This window comes from Syngnathus typhle, linkage group LG5, assembly GCF_033458585.1.
Source record: "Syngnathus typhle isolate RoL2023-S1 ecotype Sweden linkage group LG5, RoL_Styp_1.0, whole genome shotgun sequence".
In the NCBI taxonomy this organism is placed as follows: Eukaryota; Metazoa; Chordata; class Actinopteri; order Syngnathiformes; family Syngnathidae; genus Syngnathus; species Syngnathus typhle.
Window position 1 is genome coordinate 3,436,988 of NC_083742.1, and position 22,934 is coordinate 3,459,921.

The 22,934-nt window shown below is 42.8% G+C and overlaps 1 protein-coding gene across 19 annotated transcripts in view; it reads right to left on the minus strand.

Annotated features, from left to right (window-relative positions):
- ehmt1a (euchromatic histone-lysine N-methyltransferase 1a) overlaps positions 1–22,934 on the minus strand; it is a 182,477-nt gene that overhangs the window by 69,787 nt on the left and 89,756 nt on the right. For 17 of the 19 annotated variants that reach the window (XR_009714438.1, XM_061278714.1, XM_061278713.1 and 14 more), the window contains 12 exons: positions 16,037–16,163; positions 15,651–15,733; positions 14,640–14,829; positions 14,401–14,537; positions 12,560–12,703; positions 10,137–10,402; positions 9,972–10,037; positions 8,897–8,985; positions 8,674–8,780; positions 3,928–4,050; positions 2,763–2,864; positions 1,984–2,088 (listed from right to left, as the gene is read on the minus strand). Coding sequence is in view for 18 of the 19 variants with exons in the window: in XM_061278714.1 (XP_061134698.1) it covers positions 1,984–2,088; positions 2,763–2,864; positions 3,928–4,050; positions 8,674–8,780; positions 8,897–8,985; positions 9,972–10,037; positions 10,137–10,402; positions 12,560–12,703; positions 14,401–14,537; positions 14,640–14,829; positions 15,651–15,733; positions 16,037–16,163 (1,539 nt within the window). In the remaining variant the exon portion in view is untranslated. The remainder of the gene's footprint in view (positions 1–1,983; positions 2,089–2,762; positions 2,865–3,927; positions 4,051–8,673; positions 8,781–8,896; positions 8,986–9,971; positions 10,038–10,136; positions 10,403–12,559; positions 12,704–14,400; positions 14,538–14,639; positions 14,830–15,650; positions 15,734–16,036; positions 16,164–22,934) is intronic. The other 2 variants (XM_061278723.1, XM_061278725.1) reach the window with 1 other exon arrangement.

The window sequence follows — 22,934 nt, forward strand, 5'->3', positions numbered from 1 at the left end:
AACAAGGTACTGCAAACTCTTTATTTAGGAAATTACAAGAGTATTGTGGTATACAAATTGCTTACTTTAACACTGAACTTTGATGTCGTGTTTTTTCTTTAAATGTGCGGCGAGATTTGTGCTCCCTGAATATTTGATCACCGCATGGCAGGATTTACAAACTGCACGTGTCTTGTCCGTTGAGCCGTCTTTTCTTTGGAATCCAAAGTGCTTCCAAACGAATGACTTGAAGCCTAAAGGGGAGCAAATTTCCTCGTCTTTTTGGACACTCGCCATAGCACCAGCCCAGGAGCCGCGTACTAGTTGTCGACTCCCCTTTCACGTGCGTGCTCTGCTCACAACACAACAACGCCGGGCGCACTGCTCCCGGAAAGAGGAAGCAATCAATAATGAACTGGATTTCAAAATAAAGTCGCGTCTAATGTCCGAGGTCAAACACAGCGATATAAATCAATGTTTACCTTTAGCATCGATGCCAATAAATCGTAGAGTATTATATCGATTAATCGATGTGTATCGATGTATCGTTACACCCCTAGTAAGTACGTTTTGTGTTTATGTAGAGTTATTTTGTTTAATTTATTTTTAAGTTCATGTTAAATTTATTTCAAGCTGTTTTTTGCGTTTTAAATGTCCGACTCATGCCAAGCTATGTAGTTAGCTGAAATGAAAGCTCTGTAAATTGTAGATATGAGATGTTTTCATGAAATTAATATATCGGATCTACCTTGTACGCCGACGCACAATTTCCTGTCTGAGCTGTGTAATTCTTCATGCATGCTGTATCCAAAAGAAATAGAAGGCTTGCGGAAGGCAAACGAATGGTGGCCACGTACCGCTGACGTACTGCAGCAAGTGTGAATTGACTCCTCGACTCCAATGCTTTCTATTCCCTGCGGCATTCCGAAGAAGACCACAGCCGTTCCACACCCAGAGGAAAATAGGGATTACCCTCACCTATGGTCATGAGCTCGTGGCCAAAAGGACAAGATCCCGGAGTTGCCTGTGCATGGCTCTCCCTTACAGATAAACTCAATCATCCAGGAGGGACACTCAGTTGAGCTGCTGCGCCTCTGCATTGAGGGTAAAAAGATGAAGTGTCGGGGGGATCTTCTTAGGATGCCCCCCTGGATATCTCACGTGTGACACACTTAACTTGCTGTCACATACGTGTGTAATTGATAGTTAACAAAACCACGTCCCAAAACAGTTGAGGTCCATCAAGCTCCGGTCCATAGATTTACACTAACATTAATCCAGATATTTTCTGTCAGCAGCCATAAAACATGATATGCTAACCTGCGTTTTCAAGCGAGCGCACTGGATATTTTTGCCTCCAGTTAGCTACACTCCAAAAAATGATGCCACATTGTTCCCAAACTCTAAAGGGAAGAGTTAATGAGGCAATGGTTCACTATCCAGTTAGAAAGAGTTACCAACTCAGCAGTAAAAGAGCATGATTGAGCCAGAAGGCTTTGCTGGTTGTATTTGAGATGTCATGGGGTTATCTCGGACTAATCTTGAGACCTGTATGTTTTTGCCTCAATAGTTGTAAAATTAGCTTTTCTGTATATTTTGATGCTAAGAATATTTCTTTCCACTGCGTATTATACCTTTTGTCTCAATCTAGAAGCTCTGGTAATGGTCCAAAAACACTCAAGTACATGCTCTGGTATGTTCCTTTCCATTGTAAGTGTCCAGGAAAAAAGTCAGACCAAGAATAGCCAACTGAGGAAGGGTGGGACTTCCGTGAAAGGTCAACTGGGCCTAGAACTGGAATGCTAAATGAAGGCAATGCTTCAATGAGACTCACAATTTCACATAAAAGGGAAATAACTGTAAAAAAAAAAAAAAAAAGGAAAAATGATATCCCATATCCCGTTTGTGTTCATGTATTGTTTGGAGTAAGTCATAATTCACTGTAGGTTATTTGATATATAAGAAGTGTGGAAAACTGCAAAGATAAACACTGTCCAAAATTACCTTATCTCTGATGTTAACGTCTGCCCCGTTTTCGAGCAACAGGTAGAATACCTTCTTGTGCTTGTGCTCAATTGCCCAGGTGATGGGTGTCCATCCTCCATCATCCTGTTCAAGCACAAGTTACACTATGAGTGTAAAACTGAACAGATTCATCAGGGCTCGAAACTAACGATTGCCCGATTGCCCGGGGCAAGTAGCGATGGCAGACGGGCAAGTAGAATTTTTCCTCACTTGCCCGAACTTGCCCTGCCATAATACCATGTTTTCAAGCTGTAAAAAGACGATTTTGTGCATAATTTCTCGCAACTTCTGCCGCTTCTGGTCCGACATTTTGTTTTCTAGGGAGCGGTTAGTTTCTCGTGTAAGTCTGCAATACATTGATAACGGCAAAGCGCTTCGTAATTAAATGCATGCTCCCTCACCGTCCCTGGCTCTTCTGCGCCTGCGCACCAGCAGAGCTTGTTTCCGGTTGGCGGATACGAAGGCATATGAAGGCAAAACTTATAGTGTTGTCTTTTTTATTGCAAAAATGTGTCGGGCAAGTAAAAATCCACTCCAAAAAAATTTGGGCAAGTAAAATTTTGTTTCGGGCAAGTAAAATTTTCTCCAACTTGCCCGAGGGCAACTTGGGCAAAAAATAAGCTTCGAGCCCTGTTCATACTCATACAATTACTTGATTTCGTAAAATTATCATTGGGATGGATAGACAATAGCATGCAGAGCTGAGTATTTTAAGTGGTTTCTGGGAGCAGTTGTTAAATGTAGTACAATCTGTCTACCTGACAGTTGATGCACTTGGATGACCTGGTGAGCAGATGTTGCACGATGCCATAATGTCCCAGTTTAGAAGCCAGATGCAGACAGGTGAAACCCATTACATCCTGATGTAAGAATACAAATAAACGAAATGGGACAACTGAAAGGATATTTCCTCACATTAAAGACAAATGAATTGAAAATGGTGGCAACAATATAAATCACTCACTCTCACTCTCTCTCCCTCCTTCCCCCTTCCCCCTCACTCTCACACTCGCACTTTCTCTCCCTCTTTCTCCCTCTCGCACTCTCCCTCTCATGCTCTCTCTTTCCCTCCCTCTCACCCCCCTCTTGCGCTCTCTCCCCGCCCCCAACTGAAAGAACATTTCCTCACATTAAAGACAAATTGAAAATAGTGACAACAATACAGTATACTAAATCACTCACTTTCACTCTCACCCTCCTTCTCCCTCCCTCACACTTTCTCTGCTCTCTCACTCTCTCTCGCACTCTCACTCTCTCTTGCTTGCTCGCTCGCTCTCCCCACACATGTACACAGACAATTATATAGAATAAGATAATTATATATACACACATACTGTATAGATTAGGGGTGTCCAAACTACGGCCCGCGGCAGTTTTTATTGGCCCGTAGCAAATTCTGAAAACATAATTAAATATGGCCCGCACAAAAAGCTTGAGCTCAACTCTGTTCCACTTCTCAGTTTCCACACTAGATGGAGCCCGCCACACAAAGCGTTTGACGTCCGATTAGCCCCCCCCCCACAGCGTTTGACGTCCGATTAGCACCCCACCCCCCCAACCCCAGAAGAGAAGCGAACGCGCAGCGTTTGATGTCCTATTAGCACCTAGCCCCCCCCCCCCCCACCGGAAGAGAAGCAAACAATTATCTACGTACAATTAGCACCCCCCAAGAGAAGCGAACGCGCAGCGTTTGACGTACGATTAGCACACCCCAACCCCCCCCCCCCTCCCCCCGGAAGAGAAGCGAACGCGCAGCGTTTGAGGTCCCATTAGCACCCCCCCGGAAGAGAAGCGAAGAGAAGCGGGCCCCTTCACATTACTAACTCTGGCACTCCTTGCAAAAAGTTTGGACACCCCTGGTATAGATGTATATAAGCATGTGTGCAATGTACAGTGTAAGTACAGTACATTTTAAGTACCAACCTTGTGGTTTATAGATGCTCCAGCCCTAATCAGGTACTTTACTGTCTCTAAATGGTTATCTTCACAAGCTGCCATCAGGGGTGTTCTCTGCGCTTCATCAAGCATCTCCAGGTTGGCTCCACCCTACAAACACACACAAAGTTTATACCCAAACAAAATGTGTTAAAACTTTAGAACCACAGAATAAAGATTAACATCTATGGTTTGATGAGGTGTATACATTTTTCTATGATGGAACCAATGCAAATTCTTTACTCGTCATGTAATTACCGTGTAGTTTGGCGACAGACTGAACACTAAACAGCCAGAGTGAGCTGGGCGGGGGCCAAAGGTGGGGACCTTGGTGGTCCGATCTTCGGCTATAGAAGCTGGCTCTTGGGACATGGTATGTCACCTATTTGGCGAGAAAAGAACCCGAGCTGGTCAGAAAGGTTCCGACTTGACTCTGAGGTAGACTGAGGTGGTGCTGTTGGATTCTTCAAGCCGTGATCTCCACCTCTCACTGGAGTGGTTCGAGTGGGTAGCGGTCGGCATGAAAGTCAGCACGGCCACATTGGTCCTCAGTAGGAAAAGGGTGAAATGCCCTCTCCGGATCGGGGATGAGCTTCTGCCCCAAGTGAAGGAGTTCAAGAATCTTGGGTCTTGTTCAGGATGGAGCGCGAGATCGACAGGCGGATCGGTGCAGCATGTGTTGTGATGCGGACTCTGTACCGGTCCGTCGTGGTGAAGAGAGTGCTGAGCCGAAAGGCAAATTACCTCTCGAATTACCTCTCAATTTACCAGTCGATCTATGCTCCTACCCTCACCTATGGTCACGAGCTATGGGTCGTGACCGAAAGAACAAGATCTCGGATACAAGTGGCCGAAGTGAGTTAACTCTCGGTTTAAGAAAGCTTGGTGACCCCTGGACTAGATATATCAAATAAATGTAATTTAAAGAACAATTGTAACGAACCATCCGTGACACTCTAAATCAGTGGTTCCCAAAGTGGGCGGTACCGCCACCCTGGGGGCGGTGGAAAGATCTGGGGGGGGCGGTGAGGAAGAAAGGGGCGGTAGGGGGGCGCCAGTCCGAAGTCAACGTTTGTTTGACGATTTGTACACAACACGTGCACCAGGGCACCTTCTTCCACGTTTGGTGTGTCTCCCAGGTGGCTTGTGGCAAACTTTAAGTGAGACTTTTTATAGATATTTTTGAAAAATGGCTTTTTTCTTGCCACTCTTCCATAAAGATTATTGTCCTATGGACAGACTCTCCCACCTCAGCTGTAGTTATCTGCAGTTCATCCAGAGTGATCATGGGCCTCTTGGCTGCATCTCTGATCAGTCTTCTCCTTGTTTGAGATGAAAGTTTGGCGGGACGGCCGGGTCTTGGTAGATTTGCAGTGGTCTGATACTCCTTCCATTTCAATATAATTGCTTGCACAGTGCTCCTTGAAATGTTTAAAGCTTGGGAAATCTTTTTGTCTCCAAATCCGGCTTTAAACTTCTCCACAACAGTATCTCGGACCTGCCTGGTGTGTTCCTTGGTCTTCATGGTTCTCTCAGCGCTTTAAACAGAACCCTGAGACTATCAAAGAGCAGGTGCATTTATACGGAGACTTGATTACACACAGGTGCATTCTTTTTATCATCATCAGTCATTTAGGACAACATTGGATCATTCAAAGATCCTCACTGAACTTCTGGAGTGAGTTTGCTGCACTGAAAGTAAAGGGGCCGAATAATATTGCACGCCCCACTTTTCAGTTTTTTATTTGTTAAAAAAGTTTAAATTATCCAATAAATTTCGTTCCACTTCATGATTGTGTCCCACTTGTTGTTGATTCTTGACAAAAAATTAAACTTTTATATCTATGTTTGAAGCCTGAAATGTCGCAAAATGTTGAAAGGTTCAAGGGGGCCGAATACTTTCGCAAGGCACTGTATATCAAATAAATGTAATATAAACAACAATTGTAACGAACCATCCGTGTCACTCCAAATCATTAAATCCATCGGAATATTCATCCGCTGTGTCAAAAAACGAAACAAAAACCTGTTGATTCCGGACCTACGTGCGCCGCTGTCAGCCTCGTCGTCAATTGCAGCTCCAATTATTCCACAGATCTACCTATATAAATATATTGTAGCGTTACCAAAGTACCAGGCAAGACATGGGTTTGGTAACCGGCTCTTTATTTCACAAAACAAGAGCTCAACATATGAGCCTACACACACCTGGATCGCTCTTCCCGTCTCCCTCCCCCCTGCTGCCTTCACGGCCTCGCTAGAAAATCAGAAGCTACTAAAGTCTAACAACATACACGTTGCTACACTACATAAACTATATGTCAAATAACTATAACAAAAATAACAAGTTTATCCAACCAATTGTGTCACTCCAAATCATTAAATCTCCTGACTCTGGAAGTCAGTGACTGGAACTTATTGTCAGTGAGGCTCCAATTATTCCACAGCCATAATGCGCCCTCATGCAGTTTAAAGTGAAAATAACATGTGAAGTGATCAACTATACCAAGTGAGTAAGTAATGTGTTAATGATGAGTAAAAAATTGTGAAAAATCTCACATAAGTCGCTCCTGAGTATAAGTCGCCCCCCCAGCCAAACTATGAAAAAAACCTGCGACTTATAGTCCGAAAAATATGGTACTTATTTTCCACCATAATTTGCAAATAAATTCTTTAAAAATCAGACAATGTGATTTTCTGGATTTTTTTTATTTTGTCGCTCATAGTTAAGTGTACCTATGATGAAAATTACAGGATCCGCTCATCTTTCCAGTGGGAGATCTTGCACAATTGGTGGCTGACTACCGTAATTTTCGGACTATAAGTCGCGTTTTTTTTCATAGTTTGGGTGAGGGGGAGTTGACTTATAATAAGGGGCGATTTATGTGTTTTTTTTCAAAAATTTTCAAAATAAAAGTGGAACCGCGATAAACGGACCGCGATGTAGCAAGGGATTACTGTCATTTGAATTTCAAGTGACTTCAGCAGCGCGACGCGGCGTGGCGGTTGTTTACAAAACGGTCAAAGATTGATCACGGGATGACAAGGATGACGAAGGGCACTACCGGCATCATTAGCGGCTTTGTTTGTAAGTGACACGGAGGACGAAGAGTTTGAAGATTTAATGATTTGGAGTGACACAGAAGGTTTGAAAAACTATTATGGGTTTTATGCACGCCCGGTCCTACTCTACGGAGCTCTCTTTCACCTCCGTGGATAGAAGTTGGGGACCGGCTGTCCAGGGACGGTGGATGGGGCTCGGACATGGCTTTTACACACGCCCGGTCCTATTCTATGGAGCTGTCTTCCACCTCCGTGGCTGGAAGTCCACGCCGCCACACGCCTGGAAGTTTGTTTTGTTAAAAAAAGAGCCGTTTACCAAACCCACGTCTTTCCTTGTACTTTGTTGACGCTACAATATAGTTATATACTAGATCTGTGGAATAACGACAAGGCAGACGTCAGGGCGCAGGCGCAGCGTTGTTGACAAAGGACGAGGAATTTGATCGATGGATTTAATGATTTAGAGTGCACAGATGGTTTGATAATATTTTTGTTTATATAATAGTTATTTGATATCTAATTTATATGTCGTTATATGGGCCTGTGGAATATTTTGAAGTGCAAGCGCCATCAGCGGCGCGCACCCATTGTTGACAAAGGACGATCGATGGATTTAATGAATTGGAGTGACACAGATGGTTTTATAAACGTGTTATTTATGTCATAGTTTTTTTTAATAACTGTTAAAAAATAAAATGTTACGTCAGGCCCATTCTCAGCTCTTTGTTTGTGTTTATGTCACGTGAGCATACCTATCGTTTAGCCCAGTGCTTCTCAATTATTTTCTGTTACGCTCCCCCCTAGCAAGAAGAAAACTATTCGCGCCCCCCCTCCCCACCCTGACTATCCTAACTTGTCTTGTAAGTCGTAAAATGTTGCACTGTCGCAAACGTCACAGAAGTAACAATGAGAGCGCCACTGCCCCCTGCTGTGAAAATGCGCAATTACACTATTCTAGTACTGCCAAAAAAAAAAGCCTGTTCCCCAGGGTCACACGCGCCCCCCCAGGTATAGCACCGCGCCCCCTGGTTTAGCCTGTTGTTGCTCGTTCATGTCTGTTCTTGGTGTTGGATTTTGTTGAATAAATTGCCCCCCAAAATGCGACTTATACTTCGGAGCGACTTATATATGTTTTTTTTTTCACTTTTTTGGCCATTTTATGGCTGATGCGACTTGTACTCCGGAGCAAATTTTAGTCCAAAAATTACGGTAAATATTTCTTAGCCCCACTGTACGTATGTACGTACGCGTGTACAGACTGACGGGCGGGTGGACTGATGGATGGGGGGACTGACGGACGGGCGGGCGGATGCATGGACACACATGAAATGTTAAAACTCTGTGACAAACTTGAGCTGCATCTTTCATGCATGGAGGTTTTAGATGTGTGTCATATGCACAGCAAAAACAATGCGACAGTAGCCATTTATGAATGCTTTGGCTTCTGTGATGTCACATCTCCAGAAATGCCCGGAGATGAGAGGGTGCTAGATTCAAACAGCAGATGGGCCATTCTGAGTATTTAGTGATTAAAGTGCTGTATACCTATAATCTTATCACTTTTTAACAAGAGTTACTCATTGAATAGGGATTCAAGAGGTCTCAAGAACTTTTCAATGTTTGTTGCCTGACCTTTAACAAACCGAGGAAAGCAGTGAGATTCCTCCTCACCTGAATTAGCATATGGCAAATTTCTTCATGCCCTTCAGTTGCAGCAGCATGTAAGGGTGTTCGCTTGTTTTGGTTATCCATCAGACAGTTGGGATCCTTTCCATCAACTGCAATAGACAAATTTGGTAGTTGAAACTATGCATAGTTGCACTAAAACATTCCGTGAAGTCAGACAGCTTGTATCGCTCATAAAACGAAAAAAAGAAAACAATATTGAAGTTACCTAATAGATGAATGACCCTCTGGAGCTCTCCTTCTTCTGCAGAAATGTAGAGCTGTCCAGTCGGGTAATTTACTTTTGTTGATTTCAGGCTACAAAAACATGAAGCTCAATAAATTGTCTATGAACTGTCAAGTGCAAATTAGTTTCCAAGGCAGTGCATGTTTCCAAAATACAGTAATCCCTCGTTTACCGCGGTTAATTGGTTCCACGCCCACCCGCGATAGGTGAAAATCCGTAAAGTAGAGAACGCACATTATAACAATATCCACACAAGGATTTTATGAACTTTTATTTCATTTTCAAACACTTTTATGTACTTTTATGTATTTTTAAACACTTTTGTAAACATTTAAAGTCAAATTGACTTTTAGAAATATTCTTATTCATTTAAATAAAGAAAATAAAGAAAATAAAAGAGTAAATATATTGTTACAATACATCCCCACAAATCTTTGATTAATCTTTATTGTAGTTTTAAACATTTTATTGTTTATCAAACACTTTTTTTTGCATTTTTTAAACACTTGCAAAGATTTTAAAGTCAAGAAACATTCTTGTTTACAAACTATTTAGTTAACACTTTTTTGAACATTTTAAAGACAAGCTGACTTTCAGAGACATTCTTATTTACTAACTACTTAAACACTTTTGTAAACATTTTCACTAAAATCTCAAAGTATAAAAAGCTTCCGTGATAAAGCTCAGGTCTGATATGTTGATACAGACAGTGCGGTAGGCTGAGCTAAATTGTAGTTAGAACTGCTAAGCCAATCAGCTGCAAGGACACAACTCAACATGTTCCCATTGGCCATTGGTGTCATATGGTCAGACAAAGCCGCGCACTCCAAGCTCCAAGTAAGGCCCGATGTCGCTGATGGTGGAGGGGTGCACTTGCCTGTCTTGTTGCCTGTCTTGTGTGCTTCATTCCGCCATATGACGATGTGAATGTGTGTGTGAGACAAATTGAAAAATTGTTTCGATAAAAAATCCACGATAGAGCAAGGCCGCGATAGGTGAAGAGCAAAGTAGTGAGGGATTACTGTAATGAAATGCTGTATATAAAATGTAACCTTACTTTTCATCATCTAGTCCCATCAGTATACGCTCTAGTGATATGTTAGAACTTCTGCCTGCAGAAACACTGTAGCAATTGAACAAATCCAAAGAAAATTAGATCCTATTGCCTTCTTGATAGTTTTTTGATTAGACGATTAAAAAGAAAAAAAAATCAATATTTTACCTGCTGAAGTTCAGCTCTCTGCTCTTTTGTGGCTCGCAAGTCTTTTTAGCCCTGAGCATCTGTGTAGCAGGTCTTGGCAGAGGAGATGTAGGTGATGGTTCCTTGTTTGACCATTGAAGGGAGAATGAGGGCATTGTGACCTCTTTCGCCCGACTGGCATCCTCTCCACAGTGAGGACAAAACCTGCGATTCTTTATAACAGAGGCGCAATCTCTGTGAAAGCGGTGTGAAATGTTACCATGAGGCTGGCACTCCATGAAGGTACCCTATGGGAAAATCAGCACAGCAAATGAATAGGAATCTACAGTACCGCCAACAAAATATTCATTTTAATTTCTGTATAAAGTGGAACCTTCCGAACTTAAGTACCAATTTTCGACTTCCGAACCGACGCCGCAGCCACCCACCCCACCCCAAGTCATCTGTGCTCTTTCATTCCCTGTTTGTCTCTGCGTGTTCGCAATGTAAAAAACGAACAGAATGTCTCCTAAGACTACTGATATGAAACTCGAAATCATAAAGGAGTATGGCGAATGCATGCGTATTGTTGAGCTTGCGAAGGAGTATGACCGGTGTTGTGGCAAAGTAGATACTCTCTGCTGCAGGAACACGCACGCATTGAGTCAAAGGCGGAGGTTGTTGCCGTGCGGCGGACAGTACCAGCTTGTTTTCAATACAAACATGAAAACACTTTTGTGTTTGTCAATTTCCATCTTTAGAAGCTAGGTTCCTTTACTTTTATTTTTTTAAGTTTTCACTTGCATTCTGTGTGAAGTGGTCATTGAACGACCAGTCACACAGTCGGAAAACTCACTAATTGCGCCAAAAAGTAATGATGTGTGTGAGCACAATGCAAGCGGGTCGTGGAAGCATACAATAATTTATTAGCCTGACTTGTTCTGTGTCTTGTCAGGGGTATTCTTAGCAAGTGTAGAACATTAGAACTGGTTCCCCCCTCCCCAAGCAAACCTCAGAGGTCAAGAATAAAGTGACATTTATTTTTTGTTATAAAGGTTTGAAAAAGCAAAAATAAAACTGTTGTTTTGGTTTTCTGTGTGTTTTACACAGAGTAATAGAGAGAGAGAGAGAGAGAGAGAGAGAGAGAGAGAGAGAGAGAGAGAGAGAGAGTCAGCTTTATTGTCAATTCCTTCATGCCAAGACACACAAAGAAATCGAAATTACGTTTCCCCTATCCCACGGTGACGAGACACAGCGGCCAAAAGTGTGACTTTTGGGATAGTCCAGCACGCATTGTTTGCTTTTACATTGATTCCTTAGGGCAGGCATGTCTAAAGTCCGGCCTGCGGGCCAAATCCAGCCCCCGGTCAGATTTCATACAGCCCGCAGCTTAAATAATGTATTATTCATGGCCCATCTGTACTGTCAAACCGAATTTTAAAAAATCAGGAAACTTGAAACTGTAACTCCTCCTATTACCAAAAGGTGGCAGAACCACCCCTCTTCGCTCATTTCTGCCATGGCGACTGCAAAGAAAACGAGGAAAGTTGACATTGAGGGCCGTCGCTTTCAAGAGAAATGGGAATTACAACACTTCTTCACTGAAAATCAAGGCAATTGTGTTTGTCTAATTTGAAAAGAGACTGTTGTCTTGTTTAAGGATTTCAACCTAAAGAGAAGCTATCAGACTAAACATGCTAACACATACGACAAGCTAACAGGGAGTGACCGTGTTGATAAAGTGAAGCAGGTCCAAGCTGAACTGGCATCACAAAAGCGATTCTTCACACGGGGCTGTGAGTCAAAAGTAAATATTACTAAAGGAAGCTACAAAGTGGCCATGTTAATACTGTTATGAACCTGTAGACGTGACACAGACTATTACTTTCTGAAAGATATTGTAAATGACAAGAGCAAAATTCACTTATTTTAAGTTTTAATAATAACAGACAACTTATAAAGCTTATAACTCCTGTTTAAAATGTTCATGAGGCAAAAATAATTTTAAACTCATGTAAATTTAAGGTATTTCATACAGTTTGTCCAATGTTATCCGACTCATCAGATATGAATGAAAGGCAGAATGTGTGGTTTTAGAGTTGTTCACATCTGCCTGAGTGGCTTATATTTGGTTATTTTGCCATTTGAAAAATAAAGACAATTGTGACAATGAAATGTGTTTTATAACAGTGTGTATTTGCATGAAAATGTTTGTAGTTAAAGAAAGTCGGAAAAGGTTATTGGCCCCCGGGTCCCTTCACTTCATCAAATCTGGCCCTCCTTGCAAAAAGTTTGGACACCCCTGCCTTCGGGAAACGTTGTTTCTATTTAAAAACGTTTCTACTTACAAACCCGATCACAGAACCAGTTAAGTTTGTAAGCAGAGGTACCACTGTATTCAGTTTTCTTTCACTAAGATGGGAGAAAACTATAGTATATTTGTAACGCTTTGGGATTCTCCTTACCACACTACAGAAGAGTCCACAGCCGGGGCAGCATTGGTGTTTAACCATGCTGGCCCTGTGATTCTCACACAAAACCAGCAAATGGACTAAATTGGAAGGCCTCATCTTTTCACGCTGCATCACATGTCTCTGACAATGATTCAGCTGAGGAGAGAAAACAAGATGCTGTCCATGATCAAAATTGTTAAGTTATAATACACTTGAATATTAGCATAAAAATTGATTTTGAAAAATAAAGATTACCGTATTTTGCGCCCTATTAGGCGCACCGGGTTATAAGGCGCACCTTCAATGAACGGCCCATTTTAAAACTTTGTCCATATTTAAGGCGCACCGGACTATAAGGCGCATAAAATAGAAGCTTTACTGCAACAAACTGAGGTTGACTAGGGTTGGGGTATGCACCCACTAGCCAATAACCAACGAGCCCTCTGTAAACAATCGCGTTTCTCAAACGATCTCTTATAAAATGATTGGAACTGACTAAAGTTCGATCTAACGCATTGGTACTACTTACCTATGTTTCCCTTCCATATCGATCCGTAGATTTACTCGAAACATTAACAGAGCAGCCTATTTTGACATGAAATAGCCTCGCGCGTATAGCAGCTATCATTATAGCATTAGCCATCCGCAAAAACCCATGAGCCTCAGCTCGCAATCTCCCATGAGCCTCAGCAAAGTGTAAACAATCGCGTTTCTCAAACGATCTCCTATAAAATGATCAGAACTGACTAAAGTTCGATCTAACGCATTGGTACTACTTACCTATATTTCCTTTCCATATCGATCCGTAGATGTACTCGAAACATTAACGGAGCAGCCTATTTTGAAATGAAATAGCCTCGCGGGTACAACAGCTATTCGGTGACGCCCCCTGACTACAGTTACCGTAATGTTGGGAAGCGATGCGACCTTGTAATTTATTAGTCGTACCAAAACGTACTAAAACATTTTGGCAGAGCACTGTGTACAACCAGTTGCCTTGTTCCTTTCTTCTCTGCTGTTCACTTCAAACACGCTCCATGCGACCGCAATGCTCTCGTATCAGACGCTTGCTCGATCACCTGCTCGTTTGCTGTCCCGTGCGCGCACGGAGCGCGGTGGTGCGTTTACGGGCAGTCGGAGAAATCAACGCCAACAAAAAAAATTACATCCAGCCTAGTTAAGACCATACCAAAGACTATAAAAATGGGACCCATTGCCTCCCTGCGTGTGTGACGATCATTGGGACTTATAAAAAAAAAAATTAAATTTTTTTTTTTAAAAAATTCATAAAAATTGGGTGCGTATTATACATGGGTACAAGCTTTTTTCCAGCATCAGCATGCCATTTTTAGGGGTGCGTACTATACATGGGGGCGCACTATACACGGAAAAAAACGGTATCAGGCTCCTGCAGAACGTGAGGATGAACTGATGATTTGAATCAGGTGTGTTTAACGAGGGAAACATGGAAAACATGTAGGAATGCGGCCCCCGAGGACTGGAGTTTGAGACCCCTGTACAATGATATCTAATGGGGAAATTGTGATCGCTTCCTTCCGTGACGTCATCAACCAAGACATGGAGTGGAGGGGTGTATGGCCCTCTTCCTCATTAAAAGTCGGCATTTTAAAAGGTATTTGTTGTTTCATTATTTCTCCAAAATGAATGGGTAAAATAGAAAATGCTAACTTCTAGCATTTCACTGACAAAAAAAGAATACATACACCGGGCTTGTTAGTGAAAAATGAACCATCTTCGCTTTTGTGTCTCTTTAAGGATTCATAAATAAAATAATTTGTTGTAGGCAGTGTGGAAATGTCACCCCAAGTGTTTTGCTCATGTTGTGGTTTTACCATTCCGTCTATGCTCTCCACGGCCATACAGGTCTGATCCTGTTCGGACAATCTGCCTCCACAGGGAGGAGTCTCCATACGACAGCAGCACAATGGTAACTCCTCAGACAGGTCTAAGTCTGTCACCTCAGCAAGGTCTGGTCAAAATGCAAAGATATAGTTTACATCTATACAAAATTGTTTTTAGTATTGATGGAACACGAATGCAGTAAAATACTGAGCTCTGGCAGTTACAGTACCTGTTGAGTAAGGTAAAATCAGCTCTTCCTGACTTTTCAGACCAAGACAGTCTAAATTCAGCTCTGTGTATTCAAAATTGTTTGCTTCCCCAGATTGGGCTTCAGTCAAAGATTCACGTCTCATACTTGAGGTGTCTCCTGATTTTGTAATCTCATCTTCTCCAAAATGGCTCATCTGCACAGCATCGTACTAATAATACAAAAACAAAAAGGTGTGTTGATAAGCATATGGGGGCTGGATTTAATTTCCATCCACCAATATTCAATAAGCAACGCTTATTCTATTCAGCGTCACAGGTAACTGGAGCCAATCTCATCTGACATTGGGCAAAAGGCAAGATAACATCCTTTACTGGCCACCGGCCAACCGATCACAGGGCACAAATAGACAACCATTCATGGTCACATTTACACAATTATTGAAGGGAACCAAACAGACGCTGCTTACACTGAAGTCCAGCAAGTGAACCCCTATACCGGTGCCAATGACATGAAGTATTCACGTTTAATGTATTCATAACGACTGTCCAGGTCTCTGATGATGTAAAGTTTGACTTGCCTTACATCCATACGAGCAGTGTTACTTCAGTTCCCACTCAGTGACTGTATGAAACTGAGGTGTAAATGGCTGTTTGTCTCTATGCTGTATGTGCCCTGTGACTGACTGCCGAGCAATCCCGATGTCAACTGGGACCTCATGTGCCTAGCAGTTAAGTCTCAATTTGTGAAAGAAACAGCTAAACCTGGTTATGTCAAGTTACTTTCTATCTAGTTCATCAGAATTCAGAAATAAGAATATAATTATAAAAGTGTTGAAATAACACAGGGATGCGTAGAAGTTTTATAAATCAAGCTGGCCTGTGGAGAAATTGTGGCGTTTGACCGATCACTATGCAAAACATTCTAGGTAACACAATGTTGTGTAGCTTTGATCTTGTAAACCAAATTTGAGAAGAATCTTTTTAGGACACAAAAAGCCTTCAAACTATTTTTCAGTGAACACAAACTTACATTTTTCAGGTGTTTCAAAGGCTTTGCTTTCTTTTTAGAGACAAAGTTGTAGAGTCCCATTTTCCTTTTCTTCTTCTTCATAGCTATGAAGAAAAAAAATCATAAATGTAAGCAGCCATTGGAAAAAATAGTGGTGATTTATTACCCGAAATGTTCAGTCAGCTACTATGACTGCAGAAACGCTGTGATGGACTCTGGTGCCCAGCTCGGTAGTGTGTAAAATCGCAAGTTAAAACAATGGCTAATAAGACATGATATGACATATGTAATATGATGTATATGATATCATACAATACATAATATGATATATATGATGACATATGACATGATATATGAACAATATTAAGTACTACTGATTAACCAGAGAACATTAGATGAAATAAAACCTGAGTGAGGTTTAGTGGAGATGACGACGGCTCTCTTTTCATCTTTAACACAAATCTCTGTGACCTCAGGTGACACTGAAGTGTCCATGTCTGTCAAGACCAAATTGGTTCTCTTCCCAGCAGACTTCTGACAGAAGACAGCAATGAACATACATTAATGCATATAACAATTTCCAAAAAAAAACTAGGTCAAATATCACCAAGTTAAAAGATCAAACTCAAAAGATCAAGGAAGAAGCAGCAAGATGAAAAAAGTGAAAAACAAGTCGAGTGCCCCTAATGCCGACGTCAGACTGCTCAGGTGTAGCACGATAATGAGCCGACAGACATGTCGCAGACAAACAAAGCAGTGGCGTAGCCAGGAATTTTTCCAGTAGGGGCGCGCGCCCACAGGAAAAAAAAAAAAAAATCGAACATCACTCACGCCGTTCGCTGATCGCTAAAACAACATCCGGGTCCGGGAGGCAAACGGTGAATGGATAACATCGCGCACATAGAATAGCGCAAGCACATTCGCGCAAGACTGAAAGAAAAAACGGCATGAAAATGAAGAATCGAAAAAGCTCGATTTTTTTCAACCGGGGCGCAGGGAGTCCTAACCGGGGCGCCGCCCCGGCTCGGCTACGCCACTGAAACAAAGCTTGTCGTGGCCGATTTTCAGTTGTCTTGACGTGTCAAAGCCCGTGTGACAATTACTGCTCAATTACTTTGTTAATTGTGGTAATGCTGTTATCGTTACTAACAGTGGAATGTGGCACATTATTATGACGCTTGGGACGCGTCGACAAGTAACGCTAAAACCCTTCTGGCTTTCCACGAACTAACCTTTGACTTACGACGCCTCGCGTCAGCCAATCAGCTTCGGGAATGTATTCTGCGGGTGGGCCAAAACCAAACAAAACAATGATCATTGTCGCCGTCCGTGCTCATCCCTTGCTGTACTGTTCTTTGTACTTATACCTAGATAAAAATAAACGGGAGCAGGCTTGGGGGACTTTGAATGAGGAGTATGTTTTTATGTTTTTCTCTTTTCGTTTTTCAGCCGTTCGACTGTACGAAGACGCAACATTGTTTACATTACCATATAGTGAATTGTTGGCCACTACGTGCTGTAACTTTTTTTTTGTCTCATTGGAAGAGTTTTGCCGTAAAAAAATGTTTAAACATTTAAACATAAAACAGCCCTCACCAACGACCTTCTCATGGCTGCCGATGCAGCATTCTGTTGGATCTGTCCGCTGCATTTGACACTGTCCACCACAATATCCTCCTTAACCAACTTCACTCCACTGGATTCTCCGGCACTGCTCTAACCTGGCTTCAGTCCTACCTCTCGAACCGAACCAAATACGTTTCCCTGGGAGGGAAAAAATCCGACACTCACACTGTCACCTCCGGTGTCCCCCAGGGATCTGTACCCGGTCCTACCCTCTTCGCTCTCTACATGCAACCCCTCGGCAATATAATCAGGAAGTTCGGCATCTCATATCGTTTTCAGCGGACGACACCCAGCTATACCTCAAACTCGACCCCCCGCCCTCCACAACCCAGCCTCCTCCATCTCCCTCATCCATCCTCTCCCTGTGTCTGGAGTAGATAAAGGCATGGATGAATCTCAGCTTCCAACAGTGACAAAACCCAAGCCATGTTAATTGGCACTCCCCATCAGATCCATACCTGCCCAATAACAAGCATCTCATTCGCCGGTCTCACTATTCCCCTCTCAGCCACTGTCACCAACCTGGGTGTGAAACTGGACCCTCAACTCAACCTACAGTCACACATAAAACACATCTGCAAAACCTCCTTCTTCCACCTCAGGAATATTTCCCAACTCCGCCCCACACTTACCCAGACGGATGCTGAGAAACTTGTCCACGCCTTTATCTCCTCAAGGCTAGACTATTGTAACGCACTCCTCATCGGGATCCCTAGCAAGAGCCTCCAGAGGCTTCAGTACATCCAAAACAGCGCTGCTAGGATCCTGATGAGGGTGCAGAAAAGCGACCACATCACACCCATCCCCCGTTCTCTGCACTGGCTCCCCATCAAATTCCGAATTGATTATAAGATCGCCCTATTCACTCACCAGTGTATCCTCGGACATGCTCTCCCATACCTCAAAGAACTCCTTGCCCCAAAACCTGCCACCCGAAGCCTCCACTCATCCAATCCACACCTTCTCCACGTCCCGAAAACCAAGTTGCGCAACATGGGCGACCAGGCCTTCTGCCATGCAGCCCCCACACTGTGGAACTCCCACCTAAGAGCACCCCAATCCACTGACTCTTTCAAAACCGGACTTAAAACTCACCTCTTTACTTTAGCATTTCAAAACTCACCTCTTTACTTTAGCATTTCCGTAATTTCAGTTCTCATATCCTGGTTGTCGTCCAGTTGTTTTATATTTGTCCTTGCTTTGTTTTCTTGTTTTTACTTGCCATGTAGCACTTTGAGATTCCTCCGAATGTAAAGTGCGTTATAAATATAATATTATTATTATTATTATTATTATTATTATTATTATTAATAATCAGGGCTGTGGATTTTTGCACCGAGTCCGAGTCCGGCCTCTTGACCACGAGTCCGAGTCCGGCTGTCCATTTTTTCTGTTAATTCATGTGACTGCTTAGTCTTTATTCAAGGCTAATTTAGATCAGAATCTAAATAATTAAAACAGTTTTGTGATGGCTTTGTCTTTATTAAACATATAAACGAATACAATAAACAGATACTTTCAAGTTTTAATCATTAATTACACCATTATAGCTCATTTTTCTAAACACAAATAATTAGTGACACCCCCACAACTATCGAAACACATCAATGATATAAGCTGGGTGACATAATCGTCCTTGACATTGGTACATAATGTAAACATTAGCCTAAGTGCAACTCAACGTGGCCGCATTGATCGTAACTTACGCTCCGTTTCTCCCCCAAATCTACAGGCAAAACATTGTTCTCTCCCGGGTTCTTCCATCTTGGCTGCGCACGGGGCATTGTGGGTCTTGTATGTGCACGCACGCAGGCAGGCAGGCGCGGGCGCGCACGCAACAACTAAATTTGTCTTCATAATAAGCAAGCAGGGCTGTGGACAGTATTCCTACGCGCATTCTCAGCAGCATGATGAAAATAAAATTGAACGTATTTTTTTTATTGTCGGACTCGGTGGACTCTGTCAAAATCAGCACTGAGTCCGAGTCCGGCAAAAATGACCGAGTCCGACGAGTCCGAGTCCCCGAGTCCCCGAGTCCGAAGCCTGGATTATTATTATTAAAAGTGTGCGGTGTGCGCGTTCGGCTGATGTGAATAATTATCTGGAAGTTGTGTAAGAATGGATTATTTTATGCTTATTTTACATTGTTCAATAAATATTAAGTTAAATGAAGGTCTATGCCAGTGCTTCTCAATTATTTTCTGTTACGCCCCCCCCTAGCAAGAAGAAAACTATTCGCGCCCCCCCCCTCCCCACCGTGACTATCCTAACTTGTCTTGTAAATCGTAAAATGTTGCACTGTCGCAAACGTCACAGAAGTAACAATGAGAGTGCCACTGCCCCCTGCTGTGAAAATGGGCAATTACACTTTATTCTAGTACTGCCAAAAAAAAAGCCTGTTCCCCAGGGTCACACGCGCCCCCCCAGGTATAGCACCCCAAGGGGGGCGCGCCCCACTATTTGAGAAGCACTGGTCTATGCTGTTCTACTCTATGCAACTGTATTGACATGCCATAAAATCGGAATTATTTTACATACATAATCAAACCTAATGCAATAATTACTTTCCCTATTAAATAGTTACATTTGTGAAGGAGTAATTGAATTACTTTTTTGAAAGATAACTAGTAACTGTAACTAATTACATTTTGGAAGTAATTTGCCCAACACTGTTTACTGGTTCTCTCTCTATCACACAGAAGCACAGACAACCTTAGCCTAAAAATAGGGCATTACATTTTCCTTAGGTATAACATGGGGCCAGCGTTTGACAATGAGATAAGTTAGAAAAACAATGTGTTTCAAGCACGTATTGTATTCTATTATATTTGTGAAAATACACTTTGTGACAGATCATCTGCTCTCGCATATCCCAGGAGTTCTTAACCATAATATCTTGAAGTCATACAGTCATACTCTAAAACCCGAATGTGTATGTACATCTGTTTTTTTCTTTTAACACATATTGAGACTTTCACCAAACATGAGGATGAACAGTCCGGCTTTATTGACACTCGTAACTAGTTTCTTCTTGGAGTATGGCGCTAAACCAAACTTAGGTTTAGCGTAGGTCTTGTCCTTGCCGTACGCAAAGCTTTTTGCTATTTCTGAGTCATTAAACATATTGCAGAAGTCCTCAATGGAGGGGCATGAGTGGTGTTTAGTCGCTGTGTGCAGGCACCACAGCACCTGATATTTCAAAGTCAAAGTCTGCTTTATTGTCAATTTCTTCACATGCCAAGACACACAAAGAGATCAAAATTACGTTCCCACTATCCCACACACACCTGATTCAATTATCAGGATCCTGCAGAACGTGAGGATGAACTGATCATTTGAATCAGGTGTGTAACGAGGGAAACTTGGAAAACATGTAGGAATGCGGCCCCCGAGGACTGGAGTTTGAGACCCCTGTTTAAGCTCTAGTCTGTACAATTATATCTAATGGGGAAATTGTGATCGCTTCCTTCCGTGACGTCATCAAGCAAGACATGGAGTGGAGGGGTGTATGGCCCTATTCCTCATTAAAAGTCGGCATTTTAAAAGGTACCGTAATTTTCGGACTAAAAGTCGCACCGGAGTATAAGTCGCACCAGCCATAAAATGCCCAAAAAAGCGAAAAAAAACATATATAAGTCCCTCTGGAGTATAAGTCGCATTTTGGGGGGCAATTTCCATCCATCCATCCATCTTCTTCCGCTTATCCGGGGTCGGGTCGCGGGGGCAGCAGCTTCAGGAGGGACTCCCAGACTTCCCTCTCCCCAGCCACTTCATCTAGCTCATCCCGGGGGATCCCCAGGCGTTCCCAGGCCAGCTGAGAGACATAGTCTCTCCAGCGTGTCCTGGGTCGTCCCCGGGGTCTCCTACCGGTGGGACATGCCCGGAACACCTCCCCAGGGAGGCGTCCAGGAGGCATCCTGATGAGATGCCCGAGCCACCTCATCTGGCTCCTCTCAACGTGGAGGAGCAGCGACTCTACTCCGAGTCTCTCCCGGATGACCGAACTTCTCACCCTATCTCTAAGGGAGAGCCCGGAGATCCTGCGGAGAAAACTCATTTCGGCCGCTTGTATCCGGGATCTCGTTCTTTTGGTCACGACCCATAGCTCGTGACCATAGGTGAGGGTAGGAGCGTAAATCGACCGGTAAATTGAGAGCTTTGCCTTTTGGCTCAGCTCTCTCTTTACCACGACGGACCGGTACAAAGTCCGCATTACTGCCGACGCTGCACCGATCCGCCTGTCGATCTCGCGCTCCATCCTCCCCTCAGTGCGCACTGAGGTCCACTTAAATTTTAGAAAGTACATCAGGACTTTAAAAATAACTCTCCACCTATTAGTTTCAATTCACAGTTTAATTATCAGTTTCAATCAGCAAATAACAAAATGCGTATTACAGGTAATATTTTATTTCACAACACTTTGCCTTGTTCCTTTCGTCTCTGCTGTTCACTTCAAACACCCTCCATACGACTGCAATGCTCTTGTATCAGACGCTCGCTCGATCACCTGCTAGTTTGCTGTCTGTCACAATGTACCCTACACAAATCCGAAACATTTGTTGCGGCTCCGAGTCACGACGAGGGGCAAGTTTTGGTTTCCAAGGGTGTTTTTATTCCTCTTCAACGTCTCTCCCATACAGAGCCGCCTCTTTCCCGTGCGCGGACGGAGCGCGGTGGTGCGTTTAGGGGCAGTCGGACAAATCAACGCCAACAAAAAAAATTACATCCAGCCTAGTTAAGACCATACCAAAGACTATAAAAATGGGACCCATTGCCTCCCTGCGTGTGTGACGATCTTTGGGACTTAAAAAAAAAAAAAAAAAAAAAAAAATTAAATTTTTTTTTAAAAAAAATCATAAAAATTGGGTGCGTATTATACATGGGTACAAGCTTTTTTCCAGCATCAGCATGCCATTTTTAGGGTGCGTACTATACATGGGGGCGCACTATACACGGAAAAAAACGGTATATATCAAATAACTATTATATAAGCAATAATGTTATCAAACCATCTGTGCACTCTAAATCATAAAATCCATCGATCAAATTCCTCATCCTTTGTCAACATCGCCGCGCGTGCGCCCTGACGTCAGCCTCGCCTTCTTCTTCTACTACTACTTTGGGATTTGGCTTCATAGAGATACATAGAAACACTAGATGATCGCTTTAGCTGGTTGACGACATAGTACACAATATACTACACACAAGTAAACAACACAAAAAATAAAAACAAAAAGGCACAAACAATGAATAAATAAGAGTGATGAATAAATAATAAATAAACAAATAACATAATAAATAAGAAGAGCAAAAATGGAGCAAGTGTGCATACAGCAGACAGTCAGAAGATTGCGCAAAAGTTCAGGACACTTCGTAGAACGGGGGAGAGAGTTCAGGATCCTAACAGCCTGGAGTATGAAGCTGTTGGTGAGTCTAGTGGTGTCATTCAGTGTTTGAAGTACTACCTCCTGGCGGTCAGCAGTGATGAAATGGAACAATAGTCACGTATACAACTATAGTTCTATGAATCCTGAATGACCGCCAGAACGGCTTGTCACTCGGAATCCTCGTGTTCACATGACAAAGGTCCATAAAAAACAAGCCTCTGGTGACACCGGACTTTATACTAGCCAAGGGTCATAGGTGACTAATTTAGTATGGAAACTCGGACTGCGCATG